This window comes from Mobula hypostoma, chromosome 18 (assembly GCF_963921235.1).
Source record: "Mobula hypostoma chromosome 18, sMobHyp1.1, whole genome shotgun sequence".
Classification (NCBI taxonomy): Eukaryota; Metazoa; Chordata; class Chondrichthyes; order Myliobatiformes; family Myliobatidae; genus Mobula; species Mobula hypostoma.
In genome coordinates, this window is record NC_086114.1 from 36,559,659 (window position 1) to 36,579,438 (window position 19,780).

The following is a 19,780-nucleotide window of genomic DNA, read 5'->3' on the forward strand; positions in this document are numbered from 1 at the left end:
GGTCTCATGCAAGCGTCCTGCCACCCACCCCCACCATCTTCCATCCTCACTCGTGTTTGTCACAGATATGTTCTCAACCAACCTTTGTTTTCCAACCACTCTTGCTAAATGGCTTTTTCTGAATTCCTATTGGGTTTATCGATGAAGATCCCCTGGTTATGTCCTTGGTTCTGGTCTAACCCGCATGTGGAAAGTGCCACTCCACATCCAGTTGATCAGACCCTTACCTTTCCTCATGGACCCATCAGCTTAATCCTGCTGTTCTCTTCCAGAGATTGTTTAATGCCTTGAAGAAAGGGTACTATCTTCCGTTCATTGCTGCTAAGTTGTTTATGAAATCAAAATGAGCTTTGCAAATGTGAACAACTGACAAATTCACAGCCTCAAATAGTTGTGATCTCATAGGATTGATATTTGTATAAAAAAGATCAATAATTACAAAGTGATGATCCTTACTCTATTAAAGTTTATTTTACTTCTGATATTTATTATAAAATCAGCAAGTGCTTGTAACAGTTAAATGCCACACACAAGCCAGTGAAGAACATGCATTACACTACCACAAGTTGCAAAGTTGGTGTAATTAGGTGAATAGAAGCAGGCTTGGGAGTGTATCCATGAAAGTGAGCAATGAGTGACAGATGACTACGAGGAGAATGTGTGCAATGATCAGCAGCCGGTTATTTAAGAGACTCTGTTACAGTGGCCACTGCGGGAGACGTACAGAATGACAGCGATGGAGTGACTGTAAATGCAAGGACTTGGAGCAGCTTTGCTACTATATCGACAGCTACAACAGTGGTGACCCTCTGGTCCTTGATTCTTTGTGGCAACACTGGTGTGACAGTTCGAGGAAGAGGGTGAGTGCACCCAGGAGCTTCTGAGAAATCAGTAGCTTCTCACTTTCCGGTCTGTAGGGAATGGGAAAAGAAGGAACTTATTAGTATAGACCAGCCTGAGTCACAACTGGAGAGCATTCCTTAACAGTTTGCAAGATCAGGTTTTGTTTAGCATCTGTTAATCATACTGATACTTTTTACAGGCATCTGTTAGTCTCGTGAGACCATGGATTTGCGCCTTGGAGGTTTCCAGGGCGCAGGCCTGGGCAAGGTTATATGGATGACCGGCAGTTGCCCATGCTGCAAGTCTCCCCTCTCCACGCTACTGATGTTGTCCAAGGGAAGGGCATTAGGACCCATACAGCTTGGCACCAGTGTCGTCGCAGAGCAATGTGTGGTTAAGTGCCTTGCTCAAGGACACACACGCTGCCTCAGCCAATGCTCGAACTAGCGACCTTCAAATCACTAGACCGACGCCTTAACCACTTGGCCACGCGCCAACACAATCGTATTGATACATGCACAGAAAAAAATAAAAACCAGAAGACAATCATAACTCTAAAATAAGCATTTACAATGGGTGGTGGGGGGAAGAGTGAGCGTGGAGAAAATGGCTGGATTGAAATCACGCAATGGAAAGGATTCCCGCAACAAAATTTGCCACTGAAATTTGAAAGGCAAAGATGGTGAAAAGAAAGAAAGAGTAGGTTGAAAGCATTGCAAAGGAGCAGTAAATGTTTTTTTTTCAGTTTGATATCAACTTGAATGAAGAAGTTTGAAAGGAAGCTGTTGAATCTGGATTACACTCAGTTTACAGACTCTAACCTTCCTTCCATTCTACTTTAAATTTATTTCATCTGCTGAAGAAGATGTCATCCATACTTCTATCAACGGGGTGGAAACCAAGACCCAGTGGTGATATTCAACTACCAAATGAGAGGTGCAAGCTCTGCAGGGTAAATTGATAATCCCACATGATACACCTCCCATCAGCAGCAATGTAGGGAATGGGGCAATATTTCAGTAGTTAATCAAGAAACTCTGTGGAAGGTCAACCTCAAGGAAATCCATTTCTGTTCATCTGCTTCTGTCAAATAAAAAAGTTTCAAAATTGCAGTAAAGACTCTGGCCTGCTCATCAAGGGACTTGGGGCAGCCCTTGAGCTCCAGCAGATAGCTTGGTTCCCTGGCTGTAATGAGGCAGCCAGACCAGACTGGTATTTACACAGCCAAGGTGGACTTCAACACTGCTGCACGAAGGCCGATTCAGAATTCAGAAAATCATGACTAGTTATCAATTTTCTACCTACAGCATTTCCATGATAAGTTAATTTTCAATTAGGGTATGTTTCTTTGGTACACTAACTTTATTGCAGAGAACAATACACTGATAGAACTAATTTCAAACAAGTAGTACTTTATAGAGTTTGGCCAATGTTGAGTGGCTGACTCAGGTTCACTGATATGGATTACGCTATTGTCTAAAACACCTAAAAATTGTAACGTTATCAGGCATTAAAATGTAACTTCGAGCCTTTCTCTGCATCATACTGTGTCATCTCGCAATTAGCCGAGTAAACAAAACGGTTAAGGTCAAAGTGGAAAAGGATTGTGTTTTAAAGAATAAAACTGGCTTATGTAAGAACTGAGAGGAAAGGGAATGTTTCAGGATTGAGGAAGGGCTGGGGAAGAAGGGTGAACCAAGGTCTTTTTCATGTACAAAACAGTACCTCTTCAGTTGCCTCTGTAGCTTCCACCAGGGGCTCCACGGAGGTCTGTTCTCCCTCAGGCACCTGTTCTGCTGGGATTTCTCTACCATGTTCATCCTAGTAAAATAGTTAGAGATGCACCATCAGCCATTTTTGCAGAGGAAGAAAATAACTCAGCAGGTCTCACCTGGGGTCTTCCCAAGATGATGAGGTTCTGAAGGAAGCGCTCATTTAAAAGCTTTACAATGTTAAACCATGATTTTATAAGAATCCATGCAGCAGTAGCAGATGATTAACCTTTAATATTATAATAGGCAATATCTATCCTGTTAGTTTTACACCAGACACAAGTTCAGGAGAACAGAATGAATGAGAAAGAGCATATCTAGAGAGGGACTGTGTGGTACAATGACTCATAAGTTATACCATTTCCAAAAGAATTGCGGGCTGTGAAAGGTCAGGCAATTTTTAAATTAATTATGTGGTATTTTGTCATGGTGAATGGGGGAAAGATTATCAATATTCCCTGAATGCTCCTTCAGCCATGGAAACTTCCTCTCAAATCTCTCCTCATAACTACAGCTAACAATGCTCTTTGTGTTGGTGCATTGCGGAGTCTGAATAAAGGCAAACTAGGAGGTTTTGAAGTATTTTCTCTTTGACGGACATTAGGAATGAATTCTTCAATCAACCGCACCACCAGAAACAGGTATCCAGTCACTGAGCTATCGTAGAACATTGTTGCATGAAAAATGACTCTCATGTTTGTTACAAAGCAAATTGCACTTCAAAACAATATGTTCAACATAAGCCTTTTTGCCTTCCCCTTATGTATATCTTTATATCATTGTGTTTCCTTCTGCTTTGTACAAAAACGATATGCAAATTCATACTTATTTTCAACAGGACACAAACCCACAATTAAGAGAGACCAGTGTAAAGATGTGCCCAATAATATCCATGGGGATTAATCCCCTTTTAAGGGTGATCAATCATTTTGTTAACAAACCAGTGGGTGTGTTGCCTTGTGACTCAATCAATCCATAGTGAACTCATCTGAGAATAGAAAACATCCGCATTTCTACCTCTGAGCCCGACTTGCTAAAAAATATGAGCAGACACTGTGACTGTGAAACAGTGAGGAACTTCCAGTCAATAATCCAGAGTTATATATAACACAGTTGTGATTGTGTCAATTCTTTGCTACAACTTTCAAACTTCAATCTTTGTACTTGTTTTCTTCCAACCTCTTCAAATATTAATCCATTTTTAAAAAAAATGTAAGCACTATATTTTCTGTCTCAACCATTCACCCTGGCAAATGGATCAAAATTTCAACAAAACTTTGTGCAAATTTTCTTACAAAGTTAAAAGAGGCAATTTAGCCCATCAAATCTATCTCTCAAAGCAGTTCCATCCTTCAACTAATTTTCCCTGTAACCTGTTCTCCCCACATTCCCAACACCTCCTCTTGAAATCTAGCACTCATCTTCACACCACAGCAACATAACAAACAGTTCACGCTCAGCCGACACATCTTTGGGATGGAGAAGGAAACTGGCACATGCAGAGGAAAACACACACAGTCCCAGAGAGAATCTGCAAACTCCACATTGACAGCAACTGGAGGCCAGGATGAAGCTTGGATCTCTGGAGCTTTGAGGCAGTGGCTTTATCAGCTGTGCTGCTGCGTTGTCTGTATTTCCAGACTTCCTGCTCGCTGCTACTTACCAGATAAAACCACCGATCCCTTATCATTGAGTCCCAAATGGTGTACAAATTTTCCCCACATTCACTGTGAAAGAAATCCTTCATAATTAATAGAAAATACAGCTGTTTGATTCTCTCTTCATCTTCTCTTCCTTGAAATGGTGCAAACACGAGAACATTAGAAGTTGAGAGGGTTGAGAGCTTCAAGTTCCTAGGAGTGGACATCACCAATACCCTGTGCTAGTTGAACCATGTAGATGCCATGGTCAAGAAATGTCACTAGTCCTTTTTCTACCTCAGGAGACTAAAGAAATTTCACATGTCCCCCTTGACACTCACCAATTTTTATAGATGCAACATTGAAAACATCCTATTTGGATGCATCACAGTTTGGTATGACAAATGCTCTGTCCGTGACAACAGGAAATTGCAGAGGGTTGTGGACATTGGTCAGTATAGCACAGAAATCAGTAAGGCATTTGATAAGGTTCCCCATGCAAGGCTCCTTCAGAAAGTAAGGAGGCATGGGATCCAAGGAGACCTTGCTTTGTGGATCCCAAATTGGCCTGCCCACTGAAGGCAAAGAGTGGTTGTAGATGGTTCATATTCTGCATGGAAGTCGGTGACCAGTGGTGTTCCACAGGGATCTGTTCTGGGACCCCTCCTCTTTGTGATTTTTATAAATGACCTGGATGAAGAAGTAGAAGGCTGGGTTAGTATGTTTGCTGATGACACAAAAGTTGGCAGTGTTGTGGATAGTCTGGAGGGTTGTCCAAGGTTACAGCGGGACATCAATAGGATGCAGAAATGGGCTGAGAAGTGGCAGATGGACTTCAACCCAGATTAGTGTGAAGTGGTTCACTTTGGTAGGTCCAATTTAAAGATATAATACAATATAAATGGTAAGACTCCTGGCAGTGTGGAGGATCTGAGAGATCTTGGGGTCCATGTCGATAGGACACTCAAAGCTGCTGTGCAGCTTGACAGTGTTGTTAAAAAGGCGTATGGTGTGTTGGCCTTCATCGACTGTGGGATTGAGTTCAAGAGCCGTGAGGTAATGTTACAGCTATATAAGACCCACTTGGAGTACTGTGTTCAGTTCTGGTCACCTCACTACAGGAAGGATGTGGATACTATAGAGAAAGTGCAGGGGAGATTTACAAGGATGTTGCCTGGATTAGAGAGCGTACCTTATGAGAAAAGATTGAGTGTACTTGGCCTTTTCTCCTTGGAGTGACGGAGGATGAGAGGTGAGCTGATAGGTGTGTATAAGATGATGAGGGGCATTGATCGTGTGGATAGCCTGAGGCTTTTCCCCAGGGCTGAAATGGCTAACACAAGGGGACATAGTTTTAAGGTGCTTGGAAATAGGTACCAAGGGGATGTCAAGGGTAATTTTTTCACACAGAGGAGTGGTGGGTGTGTGGAATGCACTGCCGGTGGTGGTGGTGGAAACACATACAATAGGGTCTTTTAAGAGCCTCTTAGATAGGTACATGAAGCTTAGAAAAATAGAGGGTTATGCGCTAGGGAAATTCTAGGCAGTCTCTAGAGTAGGTTACATGGTTGGCACAACATTGTGGGCTAAAGGGCCTGTAATGTGCTGTAAATTTCTATGTTCTGTGTTCTATAACCAGTCTCCTCTCCATGGACTTTGTCTAACTTTTCACTGTTTTGGTAAAATAGCTGACAAAATCAAACATCCCACCCACCCCTGACATTCTCCTTTCTCCCCCCTTCTACCAGGTAGAAACATAGAAAATAGGTGCAGGAGTAGGCCATTCGGCCCTTCGAGCCACACCGCCATTTATTATGATCATGGCTGATCATCCAACTCAGAACCCTGCCCCAGCCTTCCCTCCATACCCCCTGATCCCCGTAGCCACAAGGGCCATATCTAACTCCCTCTTAAATATAGCCAATGAACTGGCCTCAACTGTTTCCTGTGGCAGAGAATTCCACAGATTCACCACTCTCTGTGTGAAGAAGTTTTTCCCAATCTCGGTCCTAAAAGGCCTCCCCTTTATCCTCAAACCGTGACCCCTCGTTCTGGACTTCCCCAACATCGGGAACAATCTTCCTGCATCTAGCCTGTCCAATCCCTTTAGGATTTTATACGTTTCAATCAGATCCCCCCTCAATCTTCTAAATTCCAATGAGTACAAGCCCAGTTCATCCAGTCTTTCTTCATATGAAAGTCCTGCCATCCCAGGAATCAATCTGGTGAACCTTCTTTGTACTCCCTCTATGGCAAGGATGTCTTTCCTCAGATTAGGGGACCAAAACTGCACACAATACTCCAGGTGTGGTCTCACCAAGGCCTTGTACAACTGCAGTAGTACCTCCCTGCTCCTGTACTCGAATCCTCTTGCTATAAATGCCAGCATACCATTCGCCTTTTTCACTGCCTGCTGTACCTGCATGCCCACTTTCAATGACTGGTGTATAATGACACCCAGGTCTCGTTGCACCTCCCCTTTTCCTAATCGGCCACCATTCAGATAATAATCTGTTTTCCTATTTTTGCCACCAAAGTGGATAACTTCACATTTATCCACATTAAATTGCATCTGCCATGAATTTGCCCACTCACCCAACCTATCCAAGTCACTCTGCATCCTCTTAGCATCCTCCTCACAGCTAACACTGCCACCCAGCTTCGTGTCATCCGCAAACTTGGAGATGCTGCATTTAATTCCCTCATCCAAGTCATTAATATATATTGTAAACAACTGGGGTCCCAGCACTGAGCCTTGCGGTACCCCACTAGTCACCGCCTGCCATTCTGAAAAGGTCCCGTTTATTCCCACTCTTTGCTTCCTGTCTGCTAACCAATTCTCTATCCACATCAATACCTTACCCCCAATACCGTGTGCTTTAAGTTTGCACACTAATCTCCTGTGTGGGACCATGTCAAAAGCCTTTTGAAAATCCAAATATACCACATCCACTGGTTCTCCCCTATCCACTCTACTAGTTACATCCTCAAAAAATTCTATGAGATTCGTCAGACATGATTTTCCTTTCACAAATCCATGCTGACTTTGTCCGATCATTTCACCGCTTTCCAAATGTGCTGTTATCACATCTTTGATAACTGACTCCGGCAGTTTCCCCACCACCGACGTTAGGCTAACCGGTCTATAATTCCCCGGTTTCTCTCTCCCTCCTTTTTTAAAAAGTGGGGTTACATTAGCCACCCTCCAATCCTCAGGAACTAGTCCAGAATCTAACGAGTTTTGAAAAATTATCACTAATGCATCCACTATTTCTTGGGTTACTTCCTTAAGCACTCTGGGATGCAGACCATCTGGCCCTGGGGATTTATCTGCCTTCAATCCCTTCAATTTACCTAACACCACTTCCCTACTAACATGTAATTTGCTCAGTTCCTCCATCTCACTGGACCCTCTGTCCCCTACTATTTCTGGAAGATTATTTATGTCCTCCTTAGTGAAGACAGAACCAAAGTAATTATTCAATTGGTCTGCCATGTCCTTGCTCCCCATAATCAATTCACCTGTTTCTATCTGTAGGGAACCTACATTTGTCTTTACCAGTCTTTTCCTTTTTACATATCTATAAAAGCTTTTACAGTCAGTTTTTATGTTCCCTGCCAGTTTTCTCTCATAATCTTTTTTCCCCTTCCTAATTAAGCCCTTTGTCCTCCTCTGCTGAACTCTGAATTTCTCCCAGTCCTCAGGTGAGACACTTTTTCTGGGTAATTTGTATGCTTCTTCTTTGGAATTGATACTATCCCTAATTTCTCTTGTCAGCCATGGGTGCACTACCTTCCTTGATTTATTCTTTTGCCAAACTGGGATGAACAATTGTTGTAGTTCATCCATGCAACCTTTAAATGCCTGCCATTGCATATCCACCGTCAATCCTTTAAGTGTCATTTGCCAGTCTATCTTAGCTAATTCACATCTCATACCTTCAAAGTTACCCCTCTGTAGAAGATCAAAGAACCTTAAAGTATGTATGACCAGGTTCAAGGACAGCTTTGAATAGTCCCCAGTACAGTATGATGGATTCTTGATAGTCTACCACAGTATGACCTTGCATCATATTGCTTACTTGCATTGCACTCTCTCTGTAACTATAACACTTTATTCTGCAGTTTGCAATTTGTGATAAGGATCACATACTTAATGCATTATAAATCACCACAAGCCACTTGACATTAACCCTTCAGAAGTAGATGACAGCCTTCTAGAAAGCGATTTGCACCACAAATGAGATTTGTATTCATTGGACAATGTTAGCAATGGACTTGAATGGCACAAGCAGAATTTTAATTATAAGATTTGCATTCTTACAGTGACTCAGAGGATCAGAAAGGCAATAATTGATGTTACATTTCTGCAGTCCATAAACTCTCTTGAGCTTTTTAATGCTTTTTTAAATATTACTTTTTTTTAAATCTTACTCTCATTCTTTCTCTATATCTCTTTGGAACATAACTTGACAATGATTCTTCCCTATTTTCTGACTGTCCTTTTAATGTACATTTTTGGTCTATACTTTTGCTCAAAAATCAACATTTTTGGAGGGTGTTTGTTAAGAAATGACACCATCTCGGTCACTACTATGTGCTCAAGGGCATTTAGGACTGGCCTTCCCAGCGATGCCAAGATCCCAATAATGAATGGAAGATAAGATCCCACTGCCTCTACTCTTCCTGGGAGAAGATTTCCTCTGCCGAGTTCTGAGCAAATGTTGCAATCAGTTCAGAGGGCAATGGGGAAAATTCATTCACAGCCTCTCGCTCTTTCCTCACTGAGATATTTGTAGAAACATGCAATACCGAAATGGGGGTTTTGGCCCACTGCATCTGTGCTGTGATGCCTGTCTACACTGATCACATTGCATGCATTACGCTATGCCTTTCCTATCCAAGAACACACCCATACAATCAATGTGCCCAATTCAGCTGAGCTCCTGTGGGGCTTTTTACAGTGTTATAGGTGCTCAAAAGATGTGTTGGCACCGTGGTTAAGGGATACCCTGCTCACTAGGCATGTGCCTTGGTCAGGTAAATTTCACACCCAGGTCAAAGTTTCTGGGCTAACATAGATATTAATTAATTGCTGTTAAAAGGTAACTGCAAGGGCCAATTTGTTCAAAGGAATTCACAAAGTTATTTCTCAGCTGAATAACAGAGACGTCCGGAGGGAAAACCCTCTTCACTTCCTCAGCCAAAATCAGCAGATCCTCTACATGTCACCGAGGGGGCAAAATGGCTTGATGCTTTGGAACTAAAATGAATTCAAAATCCAGCCCAGAGTGCCAGCTTTCACACTGCACTTCAGCTTGCTATTCTCAGCTATTTTAAGAAGTGAATACGTCAGTTACTGCTCAGACCAACCTGTTCCAGCTGCTGATGTCACGCAGTACTTTTCACTCGACAAACCTGCAAACCTGACACCTTCTCCTCAGCATCAACGCGGCAGTAGTTAACGGGACGTGCATGCAGGTGGAGCAGCCACAACACTCTCACATCTGCATTGCAGTAAACTTCCGCCTGCGCTGTACTGTAGAAAGGAGACATGCTAAATAATGCAGAGCATGCAAGAGGAGAAGCTACATCTCCTTCCTGGGATAGAGTGTGGAGATTGGTCTTACAACAGAATTAAAGCATGGCTGAGTGAAACAGCAACTGTGCTCTCCCTCTGTCCCCTCCTGGCCAATGCAACACACCATCATGAAGCATTATCTGTAATCCAGCTTATTTTGCCAGTCATTCACTGATGAGTGATGACAGAGGCTCTGGGACCAATGTAGAGCCCAGTTGAAGGTTGTGAGGGGATTGCGTGCAAGCCAGGGTCTTGTTGAACAGTGTGGTCCATGGAGAAGATGTGCTAGTTTTGGTGGGACTCTATGTAACAGTCACTTTTCTCCTTTTCAGTGAGCAGAGGAGACACCATGTTTAAGATCATGTTATTTACTTTATGGTCCATGTATTAAACTGCGGATCTTAGAAGTATTTTCTTATGATGTCGAAGGAATCCATTCAGCCCCTCAAGTCTATGCTAGCCCTCACCAATTCTAAGCAACCTATCCTCTCACAGATGTCCATCAACTTTCCTTATTCTCATACCTTCCACCTACTTTCAGCTTGAGCCAAATTTGGGAACTGCTGGCTGTGCCTGACAAACTGCCCTCTTGTTGCTGTACATATTGTGCCATCCCTCGACAGGAACAGGCAGGGGCAGCGAGACTAGCAGCAGGATAAGGAAGAATTCCACCCGTCATCCCAGAAACCTGCCTACAGCAAACCTTCACTGTTCTGGAGTGTGCAGCAGGATCGATAGACTGGGCCACACAGACTGATGGAAAACACGTTAAAATTCAGAGTACGCACCCCTTTACTGCCATGATGAGGTCACTCTCAGGTTGGAGGAGCAACACCTCATATTCCATTTGGGTAGCCTTCAACCTGACTGTACGAACATCAATTTCTCAAACCTCTGGTAATTTGTGCCCCCTCCCTCTCTCCTTTTCCATTCCTCATTCGACTTCACACCTGCCAGCTTATACTCCTTCCCCCTTCCCCCTTCCCCCCACCACCTTCCTCCCCCTTTTCCATTCCTGTGCCTGCTTGAAACTTCCAGCTGTTTATTCCTCTCCACAGATGCTGTCTGAACTGCTGAGTTCCTCCAGCATCTTGTGTGCATTGCTTTGGATCTGCAGAATCCTCTTGTGCTTCTAATTAAAATTCACCCACTTTTTAATTAAAACAAATCACAATGTATGAAGTAGAAATAAGTTAACTCCTGTGCTGTATAAAACAGATGTTGATATTTGTTTTCCTCTATGAATTGTTACTTCACACTAGGACTGTCTCCAAACTGGTGTCATCTCTAGTAGAGGTTTGAGGGTTGGGTTAATTCACTGAACTGATACTTGTAGTGGAGAATGGGACATGGAAGAGCTGAGAGGGAATCTCACCAGCTGTAGTATCGCTGACAGGTGAATCTCCCTTACATAAAGCTTTCTTTGTATGAGCCAAAGGTGGAGGCATTGATGCAATCACACAGAAGGCACGCCAGTGGCTATATTTTATTAGGAGCCTGAGGAGATTTGGTATGTCACCAAAGGCTCTAGCAAATTTGTACAGATATACCATGGAGGATATTCTGACTGGTTGCATCACTGCCTAGTCTGGAGGCTTCAGTGTACAGGATCGAAAGAGGCTGCATAGGGTTGTAGACTTAGCCAGCTCCACCAGGAGTACAAGCCTCCCACCATCTTCAAACAGTGGTGCCTCATCGTGGTGGAATCCATCATTGGGGATCACCTGGAACATTCCTCCTTCTTTTTATGACCATCAACGCAGAGGTACAGGAGCCTGAAGACCCACACTCAATGTTTTAGAAATAGCTTCTTCCCCTCAGCCATCAGATTTTGGAATGGTCCATGAACCAACCCACAAATACAACTTTGCTGTTCCTCCTTTGCGCTATTTATTTGCTTGTTTATTTATTTAATTTTGAGACTTAATGCTAATTTTTCATGTCTTGCACTGATTTGCTGCCAGAAACAACACATTTCACAACATATGTCAGTGACCTGATTCTGATTAACTAGGTCAATTGAAGATAATAATTGGTACTTGACTAAGTTTTACAGCCCAGTGTCAATCACTTGCTATCTCTGCCTCTTCCCCACACTTTCCTGATTTTTGACCGTTGCCTTTTAAAAATAGAAGTTTTATTGGTTTCTCCTGCCTCCCAGATTGTTGTTTGGGATTCCAAAGCCTAGCAACTCTCCGTGCACAAAACTAGCCACATTTCTTCCTTTCATGCTGACCTACTTAACTTTGGCTGAAATGCCATTCTCATTTGTCTGCTTAACCATCTCAGGTCAAGAGGGATGAACCCCTAGTCTCCAGCCTCTAGTGTCTTATGATTCTTTTTTGTCTTCTCGTCAAACCGTGAAGACTCAGAATTAGATTTTTCTGGTCTCCCTTACAGGTTAGACTGGTTGAGCTGTTGAACAGAAGAGAAGTACACATTGGTACCCTGTTTTCTGCCATACCCAATACCCTGATTCATAAATACCGATAGGATGGAACGTAAAATAGACAACTTCACTGATACCTTATGATCTCCAGGGGTTCTTCCTGATCATATTTAGCTTGGTCAGCATCCTTACATTGCTCTGTGATATTATCCGAGCTCCTTGTGCAGCCTTCTGGAGCACCTTCTCCTTCTTTCTCTGCACTGATTTACTCACTTCTCTCCTACATTCACTTACACACTGTTTTGCACTGATAACTTTGACCACTGCGGGAACTATACTGAAATAGTTCACCAAGAGCCTTAGCGAATAGACTTTTGCTACTCATTGGATTAGATTTAAGGGGAGTTGGGTTTGTGAAGAGGTGGAGCGTTGTTTGACAAGGCTGTGCAAAGCAAAGTGAAAGTAATTGATTGTCTTTTTTTCTCTCTGTTTCAGTGAGACTGAATACCCTCCTTCCAATGTTCTCCTCAGCCCATTGCAAATTACAAATGTCGACCCAGTCACAATACAGTTCTGCTTGCCTTTCAGAGCTGCTGAATAGATTCTATTGATAAAACCCAGTTATTTTGCAAAGAAAATCTTAGCTCTATAGGACAGCACACAGTTATTTCAGTGTACAAAGCCTTTGCTGCTTGTTTGGGTATGATTGTACCAGTGTCTATGTGTCTATTGGCAATAGTTGTAGTTGGTGTTTATCAGACGGCAGAAGGTTGAGTTAAAATTTCACTTGGTGCGATGGGAGTTTGTGAATTGTGAATGATCCAGAAATAATAAGATTTTCCAGTAACAAGTGACTAAAATGATCATAAAGATCAAGTTATTTCACTAATGTCCTTAAGGGAAGGGAGCACTTGCTCTTACTTGGCCTGATATCCATGTGACCCCAGTTTACATATAATTGTCTCTGAATAAGGTACAATGTAACCAAACTCACTGCATTGCAATTTCAGAAGGCTCAACTATCAATGTGACAGGTTGACCAGCCACGAGCATTACATCTCAGACAAGTTAGTGAGGCCTCCATTACAAGGACTTTTTTTTTTAAAGTCCTTGCTGTTATTACTATTTAATTAAAGAATTATTATGGAGGAAGAAGGCAGTACAGAACCATGCCCAGGATTCAAAGCACAGGGCTTTCGTCCTACATGCAGGGCTCTCAGTCTCACCAATTTCACCACCCCAGAAGCCGCTGCCACATTCTCCACTCCTTCCACCGTCTTGGTGGCCACTGTGTTGACTCCAGCTACCATTGCACCTCCAACCATGTTGGCCTGCTCCTTGGTTTTCTCAGCCACTGCCAACCAAATAAGAAACATGTCTCAAAACACAGGGCCCAGGCAAACTGAGGCTATCTGCTTCCGCTTGTTCGAATGTTATCGGTTACCTGTGTTCACACTTTGTACAACACCTTCCTTTGTTTTGGTGCCTGTTTTGGAAGAAAGAGAAATAGAAATCAAAATTAAACTGGTGCAAGTCGGCAACTTTGGAGGAGACAAAATGGGAAGTCACCACACATCCTGAAATACTCTGATATTATTCCAATCTACTCACCATGATCTGCTGTCTTTTGATGAGGGGTTACTAGTTGTCCCAATCACTGTCACACTCCATCAACAGTGGGCACGTGGATGAGGTATCAGAAACGCAGCCAATGTTCAGTAGTGATAACAAGTTACCTTAATCCTGTGGCTCTCTCTCATCCATAAGCTCATAATCACAGGGCACAACGGCTTCTTTTACTGCCTTCTGCTTCAAGCAGCCAAGCTATTCCCCAGCTAATTATGCAGAACTGGGAGCAAACTTGCAATATCACTGGCATGAAATTGAAAAGTAATAAAAACTACAAAAAATCTGAAATCAAAATCAAAAATGCTGGAATTACTCAGCAGGATGGTGACATCCAAATGACCTTTCTGGGTGTGCTTCAGATCTAATGCTTCAAGCATAATATTTTACTTCCTTACCAATTCCTTATGACAAAAGATCATCTACTTGAAATATTGACTCTGTTTCTACCTCTACAAATGTTGCATGACATGCTGAGTGTTTCCAGTAATATGTTTACATCATGTTGTCCTGTATTTCTCTGCACCAGACATATTGGAACTTTGTAGACAAGGGGCTACTGTTCCATCCCTTAATAAGATGTAGCTGCACTCCACCAAATCCAATCAATAAATACATTGATGCTATGCAATACCGGAAATGCAACGAACTAGAAAAACTCTGGATCAAAAGGGTGGGTCTTTGAATAGTTTTACTATAGAGCACCCAATGTTCACATCTCAGTCCTCCCTCGTATTGTTGAATGGGATGATACGTCACACACTGGAGCAGTAACATCCAGTTGCTTTTCTCAGTCGTCCATTAACCTGCCTGGTACAGAGCTACCCTTTTAGCCCCTAGTTGTGGTAAAGTCCAGATTCCTCTGAGGTATACCACAGCAATCCTGACACCTTCCTACTTTACCAGTAAAGCTTCACTGTGACATAAATCCTTTTTTCCTTTGGCATTGTAACCAATCAAAGATCACTTGTTAATTATCCCTAACTCTTTGAATTGGATGTTGGAATGAAGAAAAGGGGATGAAAGATCTAAGTAAAATGTGTTTTTGGTAAAATAGGATACAAAAAAGTGAGTTTACATAAACAGGATACAAAAGTGAATTGCTACAGATTTACAGGATTTGAAAAATGTAAGCTTTTTTTTTGGCATGAACTCTGCTCAGATGTAAAATTGTTGCTATTTCTGTCATTTTATTATAAAAAATGTATGAGATCACACTGTACGATTTCTATACTTGCAATAACTATTGTCCAGCGGCACAACCAGGGAATCCAAGGGTTAAAGGATGGATTGATTGGAGGAATCCAAGATGTAGATTCAGTCGGTAACCTTCAGGGACTGGTCAGAGAGGAGTAAAGCTTCCAACTGTGGTGACAATAATGGGGCTCAGACCAGGACCGCCTCATCCTCATTCAAGTGATCCCAGTCTGGAGGGGTACCTGAGTGTTGCCATCACCTCCTACCTGCAGACCAGCACGGGCCACTTGACTGTGTCCTGGAACAGGATTCATGACTGGCCGTTTCCTCATCCTTAACCTTGGGGTCTCTTGTTAGAAATATCTCAACAGCACAGAAGGACAGCATCAGTCCCCTGAGCCCAAGGCAGTCCTCTAAGTGGATTCCTCTACACTCTTTGCCCGTAACCATGCAAGCTGCTGTCCTGCTGATGCCTAATGAAATTATTAATTGGGTCCAATTCCATTAAACTCATCCCAGTCATGACCAAGCAACTCCCTCCCCCAGCACACTAAACCAGTAAATCAACACCTCCATTTGCAGCAGGAGCACTGGATTACTGGATCCTTGCTTAGGCAGGAGCTGGAGCAAATGTTTCCTCAGCTAAACATCTGGCTATTGCAATATCCGCTGCAATTAACTACAACCGAAAATTTTTATACTGCAGATCCTGGAAATCTTTTCTTAGATGCAGTCTGTTGTGCATTTAATTGCAGCTGTTTTGTGTCCATTGACCTGTATCAGCTCCTGGCTCTTAATGCCTTCACTTTGAAATTTAACCCTTTATGGGCCAGCCCTCCCTGTCTCAGTGGCACACATCCCTAACTCCAGCGCTCCTGATGAGTCTGTTGGTTTAATGCCGGTGCTTCCATGAGCTAATGCTGCAGACCATCAATGCCCCAGGGATATATTTCTCGGTTTACAACTTCCTGTCCCGGCATCTTGATAGTGGAAGTCAATTCATTGAAAAAGGCCACCCATCTTTCAAAGAATCATACCCCCACCCACCTCAACATCACACTGACCTGTCAATCGCATTCCACCTCATCAATCATGCCCCACCTGTCAATCACAACTTACCCTTCAATCAAACTGCGTATTTCAATCACGCCCCACCCGTCAGCCCTGATGCTAACAGCAACTCATTCCCCGCTCCCCACATAATGTGATTCCACCCTCCCCGCCTCTCTCGCTTCATCGACTTCCCCCCGGCGCGGTTGGGACATCCAGCCCGCGCCGCACGCATCTCGGTACGGGTCTCTTCCAGCTGGGGGACTGCCTGTATCCCGCCCTGCCAATCTCTGTGAACATTCCCGTTTCGGTGGCTTAGTATTGTACTCGCCAGGTGGCCGGGTAACGGCAGCTCCTCACCCACGGGGTGGATGTAACGTGGTGTGGGTTGGTAGGGCGATGAGCCGGGTCCAGCGGTGGGTGGGCGTGAGCCGGTTTAGAGTGGCTGCAATCAGGCGGCGAGGGCGAAGACAACGGATACAGGCGGGGTGTTAATTCCAGGGGCAAAAAAACCCTCGAATGTTGGAATTATATTCGGGATCGGTAGAACTGAGTTGCAGGAAGCTGAAGTGTCGGGATGGGAAGAGGGTGTACTGGGAGAGAGGTGCGACAGGTCCGGAGGCTGTACCACGACCTCGTGTGGGGCGACCTGCTGGCTGGGACTTGAGGACCAGACTCTCCAGATAGCGGGACTCGGGGTCCGTTTGCAGGTCTCAGGAGATAATGTTGGGATGGGCGGGAAAGCAGATACAGGCGGGTTTCTGTCTGATGATGACGCAGGTATGAGACGGGCGATCAGGTGCGGGCTGAAGGTTATCAGCCTGCGGGTTCAGCCCGGAGAGTGAGCGGGCAAAGGACGGTGGGTGGGTGGCTGGGAATGGAAAAACCAAAGGTAAAGCTTTGGTCCTCCCAGTACTAAGTTGATCCAGGATACCAGACGTCCCGTGGATGAGCTCAGTTTTGTGTTAACTTGCAAAGAGAATCCATGCAGCTTTTCTACCCCCAATGCTGGGCATCTGACCCTGTGAGATCGGTCACCTTCCGCACTGGAAGCGCCACCCAGTCTCCGTTAGCCCTCACCCTCCCACCAGTTTAACCCAATTCCACAAGCGTCCAAAAGTGCAGCGGCGAGGGAGGGGGAGTGCGCCGGATGACCCCCGGGAACTGAAGTCCCCACCACCCCACCAGCTCTATGATGCCTCAGAGGTCACTTCTGCAGAGCGCCCCTCCCTTCCCGGGCACCGCCCATTGCACCATTTCAGGCTGGACCGTGGATGGGACGGGGAGTGAGGTTCTGCGCCGTTTTATTGGGGTTCAAGCTCGCTGTCCGGGTCCCCCCCCCCAGAGAGATAACCCGGTATGGGGGGGGGGTGTTCTGGGTTCAGATGGATTCGGGGAGGGGAGGAGGGTGGGGCGGTGGGCTCGGGGGATCTGGCGAGTTGGGGAGAAAGTGAACTAGTGAAGAACAAACTGGGGCGCAAAGGGGGAACAGATCAGTGCCTCTGGTGTCATGGTATCTCGAGGGGAATGCAAATGAAATTGAATAATCTTCAACCTAGTGAAACCTACACAGGTCAAGGTCACGGTCACTGCAGCGGGGGAAAGGGAGGGGGTTTGCCCCACCTCACCTTGCTGTGGTCCTCAAGGTATCCCCCCGCTCACCGCAGACCCCGCCGAAGTGAGATATGCCCAGTTTCGGGGATCCGGCTACGGCACCCTTACCTACATACATAACCCCTTCTTTCGTCCTCTCCGCTGCATCTTGCACTCCTTGCTTGGTTTTCTCCGCCGCGGCCACCACTCCCTCCTTGGCGAAGGAAAAACCCTTTTTCAGAACATCCATAGCGTGTGAAGGAGTGAACGGGAGCTGCGAGTACTCTTGTGAGGAGAATCCCTTTCCGCTGCTCCTTGGCACCAGCTCCGATACCGGTCTCTGCAACTGAATGCTGACTCTCGCTGCCCTGCAGCCCTATTTATGATGTGACTTGTGGCTGCTGCGCGCAGCTCCTATGAATACTCGCTGCTGCAATATTAATGACATTGATCTGGGAGGGAGAACGGTGGACTGAACATCTTGCCTGGACGGGTTCCAGGGAGACAAGAGCTAAGAATCTCTGCAACCCAACGCAGCAAAGGACTGTAGGCATATTGCAGGAACAGAATTCTCCGATAAACACCTGCCCAGCCCTCGAAACACAAATTCCCGCGTGTGGCCGTCGTTTTAAGATGTAAATATCCCGATCCAGCTGGAATGGAACTGGATCATCAGATGCAACGGACTGCATTCTATGCTAAAACTATATTGAGAGGGTGACTCAGCTGGATAGAGAGAATGGACGCTTATGAATATTGCTAATAAAGGAATCCCACCACGATGTGATAATCTGCCCTCCTGAAAGTGGGGTCGCAGTTGTGTAATCTTGTTCTGTAACGGCATCAGGGTAGATGTGCGGCCTCGGAAAAAGGGACTGCCTCATTGCAATCCCCTGGGAACCTTTGTTACTTGGGTTGGAGGACTTTAGTTATGAGGAGGCACTGGATAGGCTAGGCTGGTTTTTCTTGGAGTGAAGGGGGTTGAGGAGATATATCAGATTATGAGAAGCATAGATGGTTTAGAGAGTTGGTGCATGGCCAAGTGGTTAAGGCATTGGGCTAGTGATCTGAAGGTTGCTAGTTCGAGCCTCTGCTGAGGCAGTGTGTTGTGTCCTTGTGCAAGGCACCTAACCACACATTGCTCTGCGACCACACCAGTGCCAAGCTGTATCAGCCCTAGTGCCCTTCCCTTGGACAACATCGTGGCGTGGAGAGGGGAGACTTGCAACATGGGCAACTGCCGGTCGTCCATACAACTTTGCCCAGGCCTGCACCCTGGAAACTTTCCAAGGCGCAAATCCATGGTCTCACAAGACTAATGGATGCCTATATATATAGGTGGTTTAGACAGGTGGCTGGGTGGAGATAGGCCTCTACCAAAGGAGGTGTAAGGTGCTCCTTCCCTCTGCTAGCCCACAGGTCACCCTTGTGCAAGGTGTATCACCTGCTTAGCCCCACCCCACCACCCCATGGGAGCAGGTGGTGGATGGTCATATGAGCTACTGGTGCATATTACTGCTCCTGGTTATGTGCCCACTAACAGTAGGCAGACAGTCTCTGAAGGGTATTCATAATGACTGCGGTCACCTGTCTTGTAAAGACACTGCCCAGAAGAAGGTAGTGGCGAACCACTTCTGAAGAAAAAATTGCCAAGAACAATCATAGGCAGGGGTCCACGATCGCCCACCTCATATGACACAGCACATAATGATGACGATGAGATAGGATAGATTGTTATGATGATTTCCATTGGAGAGGGTAACGAAGCAGATTAGTTTCCGTGTGAGAGGAAGAGTTTTAAAAGTGATTTGAGAGGAAGGTTGTTTAGAGAGATTGGTTGATATCTAGAACATCCTGCCAGAGGAAGTATGACAGGCACATGAATAAACAAGGAGTCGAGCGATACAGACATAATGTGGACAAATGGGAATAGTGTTGTTGGATTCTGATGTTTTCGTGATCCAAGTATTCTTCGGAAATCAAGAATGAGGCATAAAACTTCTTGCTTACAATCATTTTATTAAGTGTTACAAAAGCAAAGAAGAGGGAAGAAAAATGCAGGATGAGAATCAAATGAAAGGAAGACTAA

At 44.7% G+C, this 19,780-nt stretch overlaps 1 protein-coding gene across 1 annotated transcript; it reads right to left on the reverse strand.

Annotated features, from left to right (window-relative positions):
* Window positions 1-421: 421 nt before the first annotated feature.
* On the reverse strand, window positions 422-18,134 carry sncga (synuclein, gamma a). The gene is made up of 5 exons (XM_063070198.1): window positions 17,821-18,134; window positions 13,670-13,711; window positions 13,452-13,579; window positions 2,569-2,664; window positions 422-911 (listed from the first exon to the last, which is right to left on the reverse strand). The coding sequence occupies exons 1-5, from the start codon at window positions 17,939-17,941 to the stop codon at window positions 900-902; spliced, it is 399 nt and encodes a 132-aa protein (XP_062926268.1). The 5' UTR covers window positions 17,942-18,134; the 3' UTR covers window positions 422-899.
* Between the last annotated feature and the right edge of the window lie 1,646 nt (window positions 18,135-19,780).

Coding starts and splice junctions, on each gene's coding strand:
- sncga (XM_063070198.1), bottom strand. CDS start 17,941: ATGGATGTTCTGAAAAAGGGTTTTTCCTTCGCCAAGGAGGGAGTGGTG. Junction 13,580..13,669: donor TGTACAAAGTGTGAACACAG/GTAACCGATAAC, acceptor TTTGGTTGGCAG/TGGCTGAGAAAACCAAGGAG. Junction 2,665..13,451: donor CTTCTGGGGTGGTGAAATTG/GTGAGACTGAGA, acceptor CTATTTTACTAG/GATGAACATGGTAGAGAAAT.